This window comes from Musca domestica, unplaced genomic scaffold (assembly GCF_030504385.1).
Source record: "Musca domestica strain aabys unplaced genomic scaffold, Musca_domestica.polishedcontigs.V.1.1 18, whole genome shotgun sequence".
Lineage (NCBI taxonomy): Eukaryota > Metazoa > Arthropoda > Insecta > Diptera > Muscidae > Musca > Musca domestica.
The window spans coordinates 1,268,985-1,287,063 of record NW_026712238.1 but is presented as its reverse complement, the minus strand read 5'-3'; the positions used below and the strand labels follow the sequence as shown (position 1 = coordinate 1,287,063).

General features: G+C 37.0%; 2 protein-coding genes across 9 annotated transcripts in view; both read left to right on the top strand.

Moving 5' to 3' along the window:
- The window catches only part of LOC101899976 (calsenilin), a 389,863-nt gene that overhangs the window by 253,558 nt on the left and 118,226 nt on the right, over nt 1-18,079 (top strand). The gene's annotated exons all lie outside the window — the stretch shown is intronic.
- On the top strand, nt 1,142-9,446 carry LOC131801851 (uncharacterized). Its single transcript, XM_059120856.1, has 2 exons — nt 1,142-1,337; nt 8,215-9,446. The coding sequence occupies exon 2, from the start codon at nt 8,218-8,220 to the stop codon at nt 9,352-9,354; it is 1,137 nt and encodes a 378-aa protein (XP_058976839.1). The 5' UTR covers nt 1,142-1,337; nt 8,215-8,217; the 3' UTR covers nt 9,355-9,446.

Here is an 18,079-nt window from a genome sequence, read left to right as displayed (position 1 = left end):
AAATTGCAATTTCTCTAACAGACGAGCGTAATTTTAAGCATATGAAATGAGTCAAAATTTTATTCCAACACAGCTTCTTGACAACCTTGAAGTGCGAACAACAATCATTCATTCCTACATTCATTCCGAAACGGATAAACGTGCAGCTGACAGACGTAATAAACGTTAAGTAGTTACGTACCCCACTCTCATCAGCTTCTCCTACCATAAAAGGTTGGCATACGGAAAAAAAATTGTGAGAAACCATATACAAATATCCATATTCCTTGGGTACATACCTACATTCAAACAGATATGTGTCTGAAAGTGTAAATATGTGTGTGTGTGTGTGCATTGTGGGTATTAAACATACATTTAACACTCACTTAACATTTATGGTAGGTATGTTTGTATGTACGACGTATGGAGATGCTGGTGGTACAGGTGCGAGGCATTTTAACCACGAACGTAAAACACAAACGAATAAAAATTAATGCAAATGCAGAGGAGAATCGCAAAAGAGCTGATCTGCTTTTATAGGATGTTTATGTTAAAAATGGCTATAAATTATGTGAAAATGTCAGTTTCTTTGCCTTGGCAAAGAAATGTGAAAATTCCCGGATATTGGACAGTGGAAGAAAATGAATTTATTGCAACTAAAGCTATTTCAATTTGTCGAGGAGAACTGGATGAAAACGGGGTTTTTTAGAAACTTTAATTCAATAATTTGAAGAGTGCCCCCAGATTCCTAAAATATACCTTTTCTGGGCTTGGGAAACCCAAAATGTAACCCAAACACATGGTGAATAGTTTCAAAGTAATTATCATTCATTTGATTTGAATTTTCCCCACGGGTCCTTTTTTGTCCCTTTGTTACATTTTGTCCACTACTCATTTATACGTCTTTGTTTACTTCGTAGACAAAGACAAATGTAGTTACAAAATGTAACGAGTAGCTTTTTAAACCCCGCTTTGCGACATCTTAGTTTTTTTAATTCGCTAAAAACACTCGCTCATTGGTTCACGACCAGAAAGCATCAAACCCCTACATCCTGTAAAAAAGGTAATTTAATTGTTCCACGAACAATTATTCAATAAAATATCAGTCCACGACTGTTTTAAAATAAAATTCTAAATATTGTGTTTTATTTCTTTTCTTTCATTTTGCAACGCAAACATTGGTCCAATCGAGCCGGATTATTTTCAACGAAAATTAACCCGTCTCCCTTTTTCTCCTTTTACAAAGGCAAACATCGACTTCGTCGAGGACAACAACAACACCCACACAAAGATCAACGATCACCCACAACATTTTTATTTTATTTATTTTTTCAAATAAATTAATATCAGCAACACAGGTATGTACACATATTTATTTATTTTACAAATAAAAAGTGTTGTACAGTGCTTCCGTGTTGTGAAAATTAATTAAAAAGCCGTCGGTCGTTTTATAGCGCGTCCGTCCGTCCATTTGCCGTCGGTAAATTTCATTTCAAAAAACAACAATAAGTGTCAAGTCCGTCACTATTTTTTGTTTACGACAAAAAATCACACACACAATCACAGTGAATTCGTTTTCATTTCCATTTTGAACTGCATTTTATTCCATTTCGCGCATTTCTTCTATTTTTCATTTTGATTTATTGATATTTTGGTGTTTTGTTTTTCATTTATTTCTTCTTCTTTCTTCAAAACACCAAAATCATCACAACAACAATTACCATATGAGAGAGTAATTGTCATCTCTGCTGATTGTTGCCACCTTGTGACATATTTGACACTTACATTTAAGTACCATATGATCGAATTTATTAGGGGGTTCACACTACCTAATATTATACAACATATCGATCAAAATATTTTAGTGCCATTTTCGGAGATTTTTTGTGTTGAATCCTACGGATATCAACAAAAATTAAATTTTATTTGTGTTTTCGACACTGTGCACCCTATATCCGGTCTTATTTATTAAAATATTATTATTTTCATATAAATATAATATAACATATTATATATTAAATCAAAAATTATTTAATTTTTTATAAAACATTTTTTGATTAACTTTTTTTTGTTGTTTTCCGCTACCGATTGAAAACGTGCATCTTACAGTCCGTGCACCCTACAGTCGGTTTTATTGACATTTTTAATATTTTTTCGAATTTTTGATTTTTTATTAAAAATTTTTGATATTTTTTCGTTGGCAATTGTTATCTTCGATACTTTGTCATAGTTTTCGTGTATTCTACGATACACTGAAAACAATTTACAAAATTTGGAATACACTGAAAGAAATTTTGAGTTAATATTTATTTTTTTTTTTTTCTTAAAATTTCTACATTTTTGTGGTTTAATCACGTTAAACCTCAATATTTTTGCTGTATCTACGATACTTCATTACGATTAGTCAACGACTAATTATAAAATCAGTGTATTTTTAATAAAACACATTAATTTTCTTGAAGCATCACGTGCTTTAAAGTACATTTTATTAATATTTTTGTGAAAAACGTTAACTTTTTTGGATTTTCACAAAAAATATTCGACATTACGTGTCAATTTCTAGAAATTAAAGCATTTCGTGCAAGTCTTTCTAGATTTTTATATTTTTGCTAAATATTTCTATATCTTTTTTAAAGATTTTCATTATAAGAATTGTTTTTCAAACAATTTTTTGAGAATTCTTGGTGTTTTTGCTACTTTTTCTGCAGTTTTCTTAAACAAAATACAGTTTTCTACGAAAACTTTAGACATTTTTCTAACTTTTTTTCTGAATTACGTTCATTTATTTAAAATAAAATGCCACTCACACCTCTAGATTTGTTCATCCGAGCTACTGATGCTTTGGTTAAATTTGATGCCAACTTCAGTTCCCAACGGGACGACGAGCTCGATGTCTATATTTTAGAATTACAGGGAGCTGAGGTCAGAACGTTATGGGAAAAGGTGAAAACCGTTTTCGACAAGTGTCTTAATTATTTTGCTGAAGAAGACAGTTCAGGTGAGGACATCACTGCCGCTGACACAAAATACGATGTCGCATTTAGATGTTATCTAAAAGTATTGGCTTCCATAAACAGGAAGTTAGATGAACTTCGGGCTCCGCCTAAGTCATCAATGGCGACATCTTCTCCTCAGGTTAGCGTAGGTAATAGGTCAATCAATCAGCCTACTCCTCGTTCCGAGGATAGAGCTTCGAATTTGGAGGCTTCGCCTCATTCGCCCATATCGTATAACTCATCACTCACATCCTGTGGTGGTGATAATTCTGGTCATAGGTTAAATTTACCACCCTGTGACATAGAAATATTTAATGGCGACTTTCTTTCTTGGCCTACGTTTAGGGACTTATTCTCGGCAGTGTATATTAACAATACTGGCATTAGTGACATTGAACGTCTATGTCATTTAAACAATAAGACCAGTGGCGACGCCCATGACATAGTGGCTAAGTTTTCACTTACCCACAAAAACTTTGGTCTTGCGTGGAAAGCTCTAAAACAAACGTATGACAATCCACGTATTTTGGTGAACCACCAACTTAAACTTTTATTTGACCTGCCAGTATTAGACAGTGAGACAAGTTTAGGTTTAAAGAAATTGCAAAGAGGCATAAATGGGTGTATTTCGGCCATGTTGAACTATGACGTGTCTACTGAAGGCTGGGACCCTATTCTAGTGTTCATATGTCTTCAGAGGCTCCCCAAAAATAGCGTCACACTTTGGGAACAAAGTATCAAAAATAAATCAGCTTTGTCTTCCTGGGAAGATTTGGATAAGTTTCTTACAGAACGCATCCAAACTCTTACCTGCCTTCGTGACATTAGAGGTATTGACAACGTCAAATCGCAAAGTAGTAAAAAAGTTCGTTCACATTTCACGAATGCTGGCACGAACCGATCCCCTACTTTCACACCTCGTAATTCACCTTCAACATCTAGGCCATCCCGAGCACCCTCCAATAAAATATGCATTTTATGTCCACGACAAATGCATCATGTCAGAGCATGCCAAAAATTTCTAAAACTTTCAGTTCCTGAAAGAATTAACACCATTAGGCGACATAATTGTTGTTTAAATTGTCTGTCTCCTAAACATTTAGTCAACCACTGCAGTAGTCCATACAATTGTAGTAAATGTAATAAAAGACATCACACTCTATTACATAGAGATAATTCCACGTCTTCGACTGCAGCAACTTCTTCGACTGCAGCAATGCCAGAGCATTAATTGACCCTGCTTCAGAAGCTTCTTTTATTACAGATCGCTTACAGCACATACTAGGCATCGCCTCCACTACTACTGTTGCTACCATTTCTGGTATTAATCAGGCAGTTTCGACTACGTCGCGCAAGTTGTGTTCAATTTGTATAAGTTCTCCATTGGATGCTTCGCTTTCAATGGAAACTACTGCACTGATTTTACCTTCCATCTCTGGCAATCTGCCTTCTTTTTCTGTCAATAGCGACTTCGTTTCTCGTTTGCCAAATCTACGTTTGGCTGATCCAAATTTGTTCAACAGTCGCCCTGTTGACCTTTTGCTGGGAGCAGATCTTTATTCGAAGATTCTGCTACAGGGAATTCATACTAATATATTAGGCTCCCTAATAGCACAAAATACGGTCTTTGGTTGGATCATTACTGGTTCTATTCCCCCTCAACATCTATCAGTCTTTTCCGTTAAAGTCAGTCTATCTGACGAAGAAAACCTTAACAAGGTTCTTCTTCGTTTTTGGGAACTGGAGGAAGTTCCTAAACGTCCAATTTTGTCGCCCTCCGACCAGTTTTGTGAGGCAAATTATAAACGTACCACACGTCGGGATTCAGAGGGCAGGTACGTGGTCAGCCTTCCCTTCAAGACCGAGTTAGTTGGACAGGAAAACTTAGGATTTTCCCGTAATAATTGTTTACGACAATTTCTTCGAAATGAGGCATCTCTTCTTCGAAAGCCACAAATCAAAGCAGTCTACGACCAAGTGGTTAATGAATATTTAGATTTGGACCATATGAGGCCGGTAGTTGCCGCGTCAACAAACTCTACGGTTTGTTACCTCCCCCACCATCCAGTAATAAATCCCGACAAACAGACTACCAAGCTTCGAGTGGTTTTCAACGCCTCGAATAAAACCTCCAATGGGAAAAGTCTTAATGATATTTTACATGTGGGTCCCACTCTGCAATTAGACTTAGTATTTCTTATTCTGAGGTGGAGATTATTTAAATTTGTTTATAACTGCGACATCACACAGATGTACCGCCAAATACGTGTCGATCCGGCACATACTCCCCTACAGAGAATACTTTTCCGGGATTCTCCTCAAAAACCTGTTCAGGATTTTGAGTTGCAGACGGTGACATTCGGCGTAAACTGCGCCCCCTATTTAGCCATACGGACGCTTTTACAGTTAGCTGACGATACTGACGATGAATATCCTCTCGCTGCACACATACTACGTAGGTGCATGTACGTCGACGACGTGCTAACAGGATATCATGACTTGCGTACAGCTTTAAATTCTCGCGATCAATTAAGATCTGCTCTTTCGTCCGCCAAATTTGAGTTGAGGAAGTGGACATCAAATGACCGTGCTATTTTGCAAAATCTTCCTACGGAAGATTTAATAGACGCCAAAGTTCTTTCTTTTGTGGAAGCTAGCAGTTCCAAGCCGTTAGGTATACGTTGGAATGCTCAGCTTGATTTGTTTTTCTTTAGTGTGAATGCTCTCCCCACCAAAGCTCACTATACAAAACGAGAAACATTGTCCACTATTGCCAAACTATTCGATCCTTTAGGTTGGTTAGGCCCCGTAATTGTGACAGCTAAAATTGTTATGCAGAAAATCTGGACAGATAAAATCGGCTGGGATGACGCACTTCTGTCTACGACAGAACGTGATTGGCAAAATTTTGTGGATTGCTACCAGGATGTGAATTCCATTCAAGTTCCTCGGTGGGTCCATTATACGCCAAGTTGTTCCGCCGAACTTCATGTCTTTTCTGATGCCTCAGAAAAGGCATACGCGGGGGTGATATATATTCGGATTATAACGCCGAATAAAGACATTTATACTCACCTCCTGACCTACAAAACTAAGGTAGCCCCCCTAAAGACAATTTCCTTACCACGGTTGGAACTTTGCGGAGCCGTTTTGGCCTCCAAATTATTAAAAAATATTATAGATGAAATTGACATTTCATTTCAAAAAATTTACTGTTGGACTGATTCTACGATCGTCCTCTCCTGGCTCAACAAAAGTCCATCTACGTGGACGACATTTGTTGCCAACCGTGTTAGCAAAATTCAGGAGATAACAGACGTAGGTAATTGGCATCACGTGCGCTCTGAAGATAATCCCGCTGATTTAGGCAGCCGGGGGGTTTCGCCTTCCGAGCTCGCCTCCTCTAATCTTTGGTGGAATGGACCACATTGGCTACGCCAAAATAGTTATCATTGGGATTTATCCAGTTTTCCTCAGCTTGACACCGAAATTGAAAAGCGTGCTGTCAAGACTCATGCCTCTTTCTTCAATAATTATTGTGACCCCTTAGAAGATTTCTCTTCGTTAGATAGGGCTCTTCGAGTCCTCTCGTATGTTTTTAGATTTTTCCATCGGACTCATCCTGCTCATAGAGGTCGACACATTTACAATGAGAAGGCCCTTACTAGTTCAGAGATAAAAGCGGTTAGATTACGTCTGGCTGTTTTATCTCAAAAAGTCCACTTTGCAGATGAGTACCAGTCTTTGTCAGATAAGGTTCCCTTAAATGCAAAGAGTTCTCTTTTACCCTTAAATCCATTTCTGGATGAATTCGGGGTAATTAGGCTTAATGGACGCTTGTCGCAATCACCTACTCTGTCTTACACAGAAAGGCATCCCATTATTCTGCCTCGCCAAAGTCGTTTCACGCACTTACTACTTCAATTCATACATGTTATTTCCATCCACGGTGGAAATCAACTGATGTTACGCATCATTAGAATTGAATATTGGGTCCCACGACTCACATCACTAATTAAAACAACTATAACTAAATGTAAAACATGTTTCTTGGACAAAAAACGGTCTTGCTCTCAGATAATGGCTGCCCTTCCTCCGGAAAGAACAGTATTATCTAGACCCTTCACCACTACTGGTGTTGATTTCGCAGGTCCCTTCGACCTTAAATCGTTTACAGGCCGCTTTTCTAAAATCACCAAAGGTTACGTCTGTGTTTTTGTTTGTTTTTCTACGAAAGCAATACATCTTGAGGCTACTTCTGATTTGTCTACGACAACATTTTTAGCGGCCTTTCATCGCTTTATCTCCAGACGCGGTTGTCCAAAAACAATTTTTTCTGATAACGGCACCAACTTCGTTGGAGCTTCTAGGGAAATAGAAAATAATTTTAAAACAGTTCTCCGTGAAAGTCGTACTAACTTGTGTTCCACATTGCAGTATCAGGAACTTTCATGGCAATTTATTCCCGCTGGCGCCCCCCATATGGGTGGTCTATGGGAGGCCGCCGTAAAAAGTTTTAAATTACATTTTCGAAAGCAAGCTAAGAACTTCAAATTTACGTTTGAAGAGCTTTCTACGATTCTTTCCAGAATCGAAGCTTGTTTAAATTCACGTCCTTTATGTCCCATAAATGACAACCCCCAAGATATAGTAGCACTGACACCAGGGCATTTTCTCATTGGAGCCCCAATCCTTGCTCCTCCGGAGCCAGTAATTGAAGAGTCGCCCTTACATCTTGTAAATCGGTTTCGGAAACTGAAAGCATTTACTCAGCAACTCTGCTTACGGTGGAAAGATGAGTATTTGAAAAGTTTACACAAAAGATATAAATGGAAGTTTCCGCAACGCGATCTACAGAAGGGTGATTTAGTCGTGGTTCGGCATGAAAATCTTCCTCCCACTTCGTGGAAATTAGGACGGATTATAGCGGTGCACCCGGGTTCTGATGGTCGAGTACGAGTCGCAGATATCCATACGGAAAATGGCACTATCCGACGGCCAATTGTAAAATTAATTGCGCTACCATAATTGTCATAGTCCATGTTTTTCGATTCGTATTTGTACCCTCATTATTTTTTCGCGAGAGGAAAAAAATTTTAATTGATGGCCGCGAACGCGTCGCGAATTCTTGGGCCATGACAATTTAAAACGACCTACGGTTTTTGATGGTCATCCTGGCCAATAATTTCAATAATTCACTCCTCATCGTTGTATTGTTGCATCCTCTCTATTTTCACAGAAGATGGAAAATTTAGGAAAGATGGCTGCAACTCTCCCCGATTATGAGGACGACGTCCCCATGTCCGATGAGGAAAGGGAGCTCGATGCCATGATTACCCCCATCTCCGATGAACCGATGGTAACTGGGCCCCCTGAAGCTGTTCCTCCCTCGGAGGAAAATTTAAAATCTGAAAATCCGTCTACGACGGTCCCTGAAGCTCCTTCAGGAGACACTGTGGTCACGCCACCTTCTTCGGCCCCCTGCCGAAACAACCAGGGTTCGAGTACGGCATGCGTTCTTTGCGACGGTAAGCATCACTTACGTGATTGCAAAGAGTTTCGCGTGATGCGCATTGAGAGAAGGCTTCGAACAGTCGCACTTCACAGATGCTGCGGCAATTGTTTGGCGTCAACGCATTCTCTACGAGATTGCACCAGTCGGCGTTGTTGCACTGTTTGCAACAAGCAACATCATACGTTGCTCCATCAGCCTTCTCTCCAAGATAAAACGCCAGTGCGCTCATCCCTTCAAAATCACCCCAACAACTCGAAACCGTCCAAAAAACTACGCAAGCGTAGATCTTCGAAACGTCCGTCCGCTAATATTTCCCAGCTTCCAATTCTTGGTCCCGGCATCGCTCCCCGACATAATGCGGCACATTTGGTGGCACCCCGGCCTGTATCCGCCATCCAGTCTGTAGCTACGCTTGGGCCTACGATGGTGGTACAGGTCATTATGGCCAACAACCGGATACCTGTCAGGGCACTTCTAGACCCATGTGCAGGTCACAGTTTGATCTGTCGGTCTTTGGCCGACTGTCTTGGACTGTGTCCTGTAATTGTGGGTCCAGAAAGATTCTGCCAGTTGTCCGTCGCCTCTTCGTACGACGGTACGCAACGCATTTCTTTGTCGGCGCGAGTGATAAATCTGGCGCACCTCATATCTCCTTCGGAGTCTGTGTCCGAGGGCCTAAAAGACCATTATGCTGGCCTGCAACTTGCCGATCCTCGGTTCTACGAAACAGCCGCAGTCAGTTTGGTTTTAGGCCCAGAAGTCTACCATAAGGTAATGAAGCCTCAGACCTATTCTAGCCCTGGTTTCCCATGGGCCCAGCTCACCATTTTTGGCTGGGTAATTTCGGGCCCATGTAATATCTAAAACCCTGTGAGGGGCAATCTTCAATTGCCTCTGGCTCTACGAGCCCTCGTCACAAGACTCTACGAGTCATTTGTTATAAAAAAAAAACAAGTTTATAGATCTGGTCTCTACGAGCCAATTACGATCTCTGCTCTACGAGCAAAAACTTGTATCATTGTAAAATGTTTTTTGAAAAAAAAGTAAAAAAAAAAAAAATAAATAAATAATAAATAAAAATAAGAAAAATTCAACAACAAAAAATGTACACTTATATACCTTTTTTTTTATAATTTTGCAACAGCAGGATGTTGCAACGCGGGCGGCAATGAATAGTTTCAAAGTAATTATCATTCATTTGATTTGAATTTTCCCCACGGGTCCTTTTTTGTCCCTTCGTTACATTTTGTCCACTACTCATTTATACGTCTTTGTTTACTTCGTAGACAAAGACAAATGTAGTTACAAAATGTAACGAGTAGCTTTTTAAACCCCGCTTTGCGACATCTTAGTTTTTTTAATTCGCTAAAAACACTCGCTCATTGGTTCACGACCAGAAAGCATCAAACCCCTACATCCTGTAAAAAAGGTAATTTAATTGTTCCACGAACAATTATTCAATAAAATATCAGTCCACGACTGTTTTAAAATAAAATTCTAAATATTGTGTTTTATTTCTTTTCTTTCATTTTGCAACGCAAACACATGGGTTGTATTGATTTTATTCTGTTTGAATAATGTATTACTTTGCATTGCTGTCATTTTTATACCCTCCACGATAGTATGAACGGTATATAAAGTTTGTCATTCCGTTTGTAACACCTCGAAATATACAGTTTAGACCCCACTATGTCCATTTAGCGATGCCCGTCTGTGGAAATCACTCGAGCTTCCAGACGAAATGGAAAAGGTTGATAATATTTTACTCAAATGTATCTGCAGGACTTTTGGTATTGAAAATGGGCCATGTAAGTACACGTTTTGGTATAGCCCCCATATCGCTATTCGATATTTTGGTGATTTTAGCGCCATTATTCATCGGAATTTTTTCAAATTAGGAATTTGAAGTTCGTAATTGATACTACAGCCTATGACAGGAAAGTATCTGTGGAGGTTCAAGTCTTCGTATAGCCCCCATATAACGGTACCTCCCGATATTCGGTATTTTGATGATTTTTGCCACATTATTCACCGGAATTGTTTCAAATTAGGTATTTGAAGTTCGAAATGGATACTACAGATATGACAGAAATTATCTGTGCAGGTCCACATCTTCGTATAGCCCTCATATAACGGAGCCTCCCGTAATTCCGTATTTTGATGATTTTAGCTACATTATTCACCGGTTTTTTTTTTCAAGTTTCGTATTTGAAAATTGTAATGGCTTATGACAAATGTGGCCTCTGCAGGTCCACGTCGTCGTATAGACCCTAATATAACGCCTACATTCGGTATTTTTAAGATTTTAACCGAATTTTTAACGGATTTTATTTGTTTGAAAATTGCTAAATTCTATCCAAATGGTGGAGGGTATTCAATGTTTGCTCCGGCCGAACTAAAAGCTTTTTTACTTGTTTTACTTTGGAACTAATGGAGCCTTAATGAGATGTAAATGTCAATTGGAATATTACAAAAGTGACCAGATTTCCCAGAAGAAAGAATGCCAAATTTAATTTCAATTTTGGCACTTTTCTTCCTGGTTAAAATAACTTTTAAAACCCTGAACTAAATGTCTTAATGATTGAAGTTTTGAAAACTCAAAAATAAAGTTCCGACATGTTTTTTTTTTTTTTTTTTTTTTTTTTTTTGAAATAAGAAAATAGAAAGAAATCCAATTCATTGTCCACTGTCTGACAAATTAATACCAGACACGTGTTGCTTTATTAGCATTTATTTACACAAATGGTATTCAAGCGTGACCGTTTGGAAGGTTTCTCCACGGTCGCATTGTTCGACAGCCAATTAATTTCTTTGGCTAAATGTGCAGACATGTCAGTGGGATTATTGTCTTATCGTATTATCAGACGTTGGACTTATCCTGGTATTAATTCACAATAATGGTATCGTTTCGATCTGTTTTGCTTTGTTGTTAGTGCTAATGTTATTAAAAGCGGATGTCAGATAAAAAAGCACAAAGGAAAGAACAAACAAGTAAAATAACATCAGTCGGTTTTGCCGACAGATGTATACCCCCAGCCTTGAGTTATGATTATTGAAATTGTTGACCCTTTATGGGGGGGGAGGTTCCGGTATCTCACCTAAGACTGATATAAGTATTACAATGTGCCAGATTTGGACTATATCCTATACTTTATATAAGATAAGTGCAAATTTTTGGAAAATGTGGAAATATGCGTAAGCTAACATCTAATGCAGATAAAAATATTGGTAGGGACAAATTTTGGAAGAAATCGGACAATTTTAAGCGAAATCATAAATCATATTAAGATATAGCAAGTTATAAAGATTCCCGACTTTTTTCGCAAGTTATGAGAGATATAATTATTGTGGTCCTTTGTGGGTGAGGATGAGGATTAGCAGATATATATCAACTTCACAACAGATCTTGTGTTAGCAAAAATACTTGGATTCGTGAAATTTGAAGAGAGTTGGATGCTTATTTCTCTTTATTTGAGCGTTTTGCAATAAACTGTCCGATCTTTACCATCATTATAACACATCTTGTGTTGACGGAAACATTGAGATGTACCAGGTCTGAATAAAATCGGATGTTAATTTCGCATTTTATGAGCTTTATTGATAAAATTGACCTTTTTGGACCCTTTGTGGGTGAGGTACCAGAAAGAGTAGACGGATATATCGCATCTTTACAGACAATGCGTTTATAAAAAATATTGCGATGTGTATTATTTGAAGAGAACCGGATGCTTATTTCTGATTTTATGATCATTTTGGTTATTCAAGACTTTGAACCTTTATGGGGGAGGTCCCAGAAGGAATCGTCCGATCTCTACCATCTTTATAACAGATCCTTTGTTGATGGAAATATTTAGAGGTGCCAAGTCTGATGCTAATTTTGTGTTTTATGAGCTTCATGAATATTAAAAATGTTGACCCTTTGTGGGGTAGGTACCAGAAGGAGTGGACCGAAATACTCCATCTTCACACCAGACCTTAGAATAATAAAAATATTGTGATGTGCGTCCACGGGTGTTCGTGAATTATGATAATGATCTTCGGTTTACAAATAATGGGGAACCCTGGTGAACGGTTGTCGGGGACCACGATGACGATGTCCGGGTTGTAGATAATTTCGCTATTCGGGATACAATCGAAAACTCTGCTGAATGGTATTCGCCTCACAGTTCTTTTGGGTCGTTTACGTGGAGTTTATGATCGCAAGTTAGCTTTCGTAGATTAGTTTGTCTGACTATGCTACGGTCAAGGGCTACCTCTACGTTATTACTCTAAATTTCGTTTGAAACAGTGAGCTCGAAGCTCCTGCGGGACAACGCTCATATCTCAACGTATTACCACCCACTGAAGCTAATGAGTAAATGAGGAGAGTCAATTATTTCAAAACTCACTAATTACTCTTTAAGCAAGTCATTTACAGCAGCGAGCCTGATCTGTCAACAGAAACGAAAACTCTGTGTGTCACACCCATAGCCAATTCTCATGTATTGGTATAATGATGATGCCAAATGAGTGACTATTTCTCGATAAATGGAGTAAGCATTGATTATGGATTACTTCTTGCAAACAGTTTGAACTGGCACACGACAAAATGAGGTTCCTCGCTTCATTTCCAGCGCACATTTCCAAAATCTCCGGATACCAATCCGTTGGTTTACTGTGTCTGGAGTATTTTGAAAAGCAAAGTTGGCACTAAAAAATACCAAAGTGTCGATCACCAAAATACAGCAGAGCAATATTCGGGCAGCGTGTGACGGTTTCATTGGCCGTGTGAAGGCCGTAATTCGTGCCAAAGGTGACCAATTCGAACAAATCTAAACTTATTCTAAAATTTGATGCTTTTTCAGACATTTTTGCATTCACTCAATAAAATTTAAAAAAAATATGAAAAAATTATGGCGTTTGACTTTGTTGCAGTTGTTTTTATCTCATCTTGTACATCACACTTTTTATACCCTACAACACTTTGTGTTGAGGGTATTATAAGTTTGATTGGGCCGAAAATCTTGTAACACCTCGAAATATTGGTTTTCTATCTCGCCGAGATGAGTCGATCTAGCTATATATGTCCGTCAGTCTGTCCGTCTGTCCATGTTAATTTGTAATCAAGCTACAATTCGCAATTATGAACCGATCCTCACGAAATTGAAACTGGAGGTGGGGTTATGATCAGAATAGAACCCTATTGTTTTTGGAATTGATCGCACGATATTTGGGGTTGAAATGGACTAAAAATAGAAAAATTTCCTGATTTTGAAGTTGCACTATAGGCCACAATTATGAACCAATCTACGCGAAAATTTACATGGAGTTAGAGTTTAGGAGTGAACAGAAACCTACTAAGTTGGGCGGCCATCGGACAATAATTAGCGGGTAAAATAGACCCTAACTTTTATGTAAGAAAATAGGAAAATTTCCATTAAACCGCGAATATTTTCAGTCCCAGCCAAATCACAAATACATTAAAAGACCACTTCTGACTATTACAGTGATGCTAATAGCCAAGAAATCGGATGTATAGGAAAATAAGTACAATATATTTGTAAAAGAATTGATCTTATTTATTCTGCTTATAAGTGAAGAACCGCTGAGCCGATTTTCACAATTCCCATGAATTCGAAATGGTCTCTTGCCAGAAACGCATAAAATCTAGGAAATTCGCGGAAAATATAGCAATAAAAAAGTTAATATCTTTTGTTTCATTTTTTCAAATTTTTGTCATATTTTTTATTGCATGCGATTTTTTCAATTTGACTTCCAATTTTGAATTGTATTTATTTTTTTTTTTTAATTTTTACATGTCGCAATTATCGTCCGATCCTCACGAAATTTTGTATGGCGGTAGGGTTAGGGTCAAAATTAAAGCCTGTTGTTCTTAAAATGTACGTTTAGGGGTTCAAATGGACTAAAAAATAAAAAAAATCTAATTGTGTAGTCCTCTATAGACCACAATTGAAAACTAATCGACACGGAATTTCGCATCAGAAGAGAATTCAGGACAGGGGCATTATTTTTGACATCATTATTTTAAAAACGAAATTTTCCAAAATGGATTTGGACATAAGGGTTCAGAATATTATTCTGAACCACAGATAAATGGTAATTTTACAATGGTAGTAAAGTAAATTTTCAGAATGCGCCAGTGCACTTAATTTTGTTTTTCACACTCAAATTTATAACGCATTAAATACATATTCGATATTATATTAATATTTATTTTCCTTTTTTTAGGTAAGTAACGAAAAAAATTATATGCTACGTAAGTATAACAAAATATCACATAATATTCATTATTTGTTATTTTTAAATAAATTGCTACGATTCTCCATTGTGACTATTTGTGACATTTAGATTTACTCTTAAATACAAGCGATAACATTACAAAATCTGTGGAAGTTAAAAATTCACAATAAATTCTTCTTATATTTCTGTTGAAAGTATTTAATTACTACGATAACAAGAGATTAACTGCAAAACTACTAAGCACAAATAAACCTCCACAAGATACAACAAAAGTCATTTGTAATAACATTTGCAATAATGATCAACTTTCTGCGATTCCTTTCTTTGCATCGAATAAATAATGGGCCAACATTTATAAGATCATGTCTTACAAATAATACAATGCAATACCGCAAATACACCTCGAACACATACACACATATTTCAACATTTTACAATGTTTGCTGCGCTTTCATGGTGGCCAAGCCAGGACAGGCCAAGCCAACATTCAGAAAATCCAATTTCCCGTTTACTTTGGCTTAAGGGAAGTTTGTGAAAATACGTTTATTGTTATCCAGATAACAAATATTTCGTCTTGACAATGCACACACACCCATACATACAACTGCAGTGGATACGAACTTGCACACCAACTCATTCTCCACTCAATATCTTGTAATCTCATTCTCACACTAGCCGTAGTTCAGTTGCCACCGGTACGTACCTTCATATCCGTTTCCGCTTTTTCTTTGGCAAAGACCTCTTGGTTATAATCTCACCACAGTGCCAGGTTGCAGTAGCAGTTGCCATGAACTTGTGGCACTCTCTGTTGGTGTGTTTTGTGTCTTTTCATAAAGTCTCTTTATCATAAATATTGACGTTATTCCTTTCAGGATCCTTGTGTTTCTTGGCGGTAAACGGAAGCCATCAAAGGATATGGTGAATGGGGAATAGTGATATTTTGTGTCAGTGTGTGTGTGACTGTCCACTGCATATTCGTATTCCATGCAACGTCATTGTGTTTGAGTGTAGTCCATTGGATCATGAGACTACCTTCTGCAATTGCATTGACTTAAGAGTACGGGCATATTGAAACTTTGTTTTGTGACAAAGAGTGCGGAGGTATTGACTTTCTCCGCTGTTTTTCCTTTAGATTTAAAATTTTTTATTTTTTAAAAAATGCCAATGGTTCGCTGAATTAAATTTCTTAAACTTTATTTAAATGGAATTGAAAAATTTAATGAATTAAATGCAATTTGTACAATTTTAAGCTTTGGCAGTATCCTTTAAACCATTTTGCTCTTACCTTCAAATTTTAAACAAATTTTTGTGTAACACCACGATGTATCGATTTCTTTCTATAGCCGAGTGAGTCGATCTAAGTACCTGTATCCGGCCGTCCATCTGTCCACGTCATCACGCTACAGATCGCCAAATAATCACGCTATGTGTCCCAATTATGAATCAATCCTCACAAAATTTTTTTCATGAATATGGGGTTCAGATCAATATAAAAAACTAATATTAGGGAAGAAAATGACTGAATATGTAGGGGTCCAAAAAGGACTAAAAACAAAAAAAAAATGATTTTGTGGTTTCTCTAGAGGTCACAATTATAGACCAATCGACTCGGAACTTTGCAAGGGACTAGAATTTAGGGCTGAATAGAAGCCTATCAGTATGGATGGACATCGAATAATATTTACCGGGTAACATGGACCATAACTATTATATTTAAAAAATATGAGAATTTTCATTAAACCTCGAATATTTACATTGATGATCCAAGATATCGGATATGTAGTAAAATATGTGCATTTATGTATATCAAAGACGGGGACGTTATTAAGAGCAGCTTAACTGATTTCTACAATTCTCAGCAATTCTGAACGGTCTCTTCTCAGAGATAAATAAAATGCAGAAAAATCGAAAAATAAAATATTCTAATAAATGTGTGACCATTTTTCTGAAATAATTTATGATATTTTTTTTTGACTTAGAATATTGAATATTGAACACATACATTCCTCCATATTATGGCGTATGGTATAATGGAAACATACATAAAGAGAATGCATATTGAACAAATATTAATATATACACAATATCCACTTCAGACGTTCCTTTAATGCAATTCCATTTTTATGGACAATGTACAGAGTTCAATGAAATATGAACATTGTATTTTCTTTTAAATGTAGAAATGTGAACATTTCTACGACTTGCTTTAATGCAAGTTCTTTTGAGAGCTCCAAGAGAAGGTGTTTGAAAGAAGAGAAATAAATTTTTTCATAGAATATAATGATATTTTTTTATTTTAATAGTAAGACATGACAATTTTTAAATATTAGATTTTGAACCAATATTCTTTTTAGTACCCTCAGTATTACGGATACTGAAGGTATATACCATTTTATACAGGCAGAACGTGCCTCATAGACATAACACTTTCAGACCCTAGGTGTCTTTGGACCAAACCCGTTTTACGACATTTAATGTCGGTCTTGGGAATCCGATTTGGTCCAAACTTGGTAAATCATAATATTATTGTCAAACTTAGATCGGAGATGAGCAACATCGGTCCACTCTTTTTCGTACCTCCCCCACAAAAGGTCAACATTTTAAATGAAAATTAAAGAGAAAAAATCATTCAATGTAGAGTAAACTTTGCAAATCTCAATATTTTTGACAGTGCTAAGTACCTCTCCCACAACGGATCAAAAAATGGAAATAATCAAAACTCTTATAAAATGAGATATACAGCATTCCTATATTTTTATTAACGCAAAATCTAATGTGAAGATAAAATAAATCGGACCCCTTCTGGTACCTCCCCACAACGGTTCAAAATTTTGAAAAGCCATTAAACTCGTAAAACGTAAAGTGAGCATTCGCTTCCTTTTAAACTCAGGATACACAATATTTTTTATCAATTCAAGACCAGCTATGAAACCTCCACCACAACGGGTCAAGATTTTGAATAATTATATATGTCATAAAATGCACAATAAGCATTAGATTCTGTTCAGTTCTCACATATCTCAATATTTTTAATTTTTTAATTACGCAAGTCCTGGTGTGAAAATTATAGATATCGGCCTTCCCCTTCCAGTACTTCTTCCACAAAGGTACACAATTTCCAACATTTTTATCCCAAATAAATCCTTAAAAATAAGGTAAATCCCGATCAATGTTCTGATGAGAATATGGATATCTAGTATTACCCCACAAAAGGTAAACATATTGGTTAACAATTATTCCAAAAAATTGGAAATAAATGTTCGATTTTCTTTACATCAATAGCTCATATAAAGTGAAGGAAGTAGTCGATATAGTCCAAATCAAACTGACATAGACAGAGGATATATAG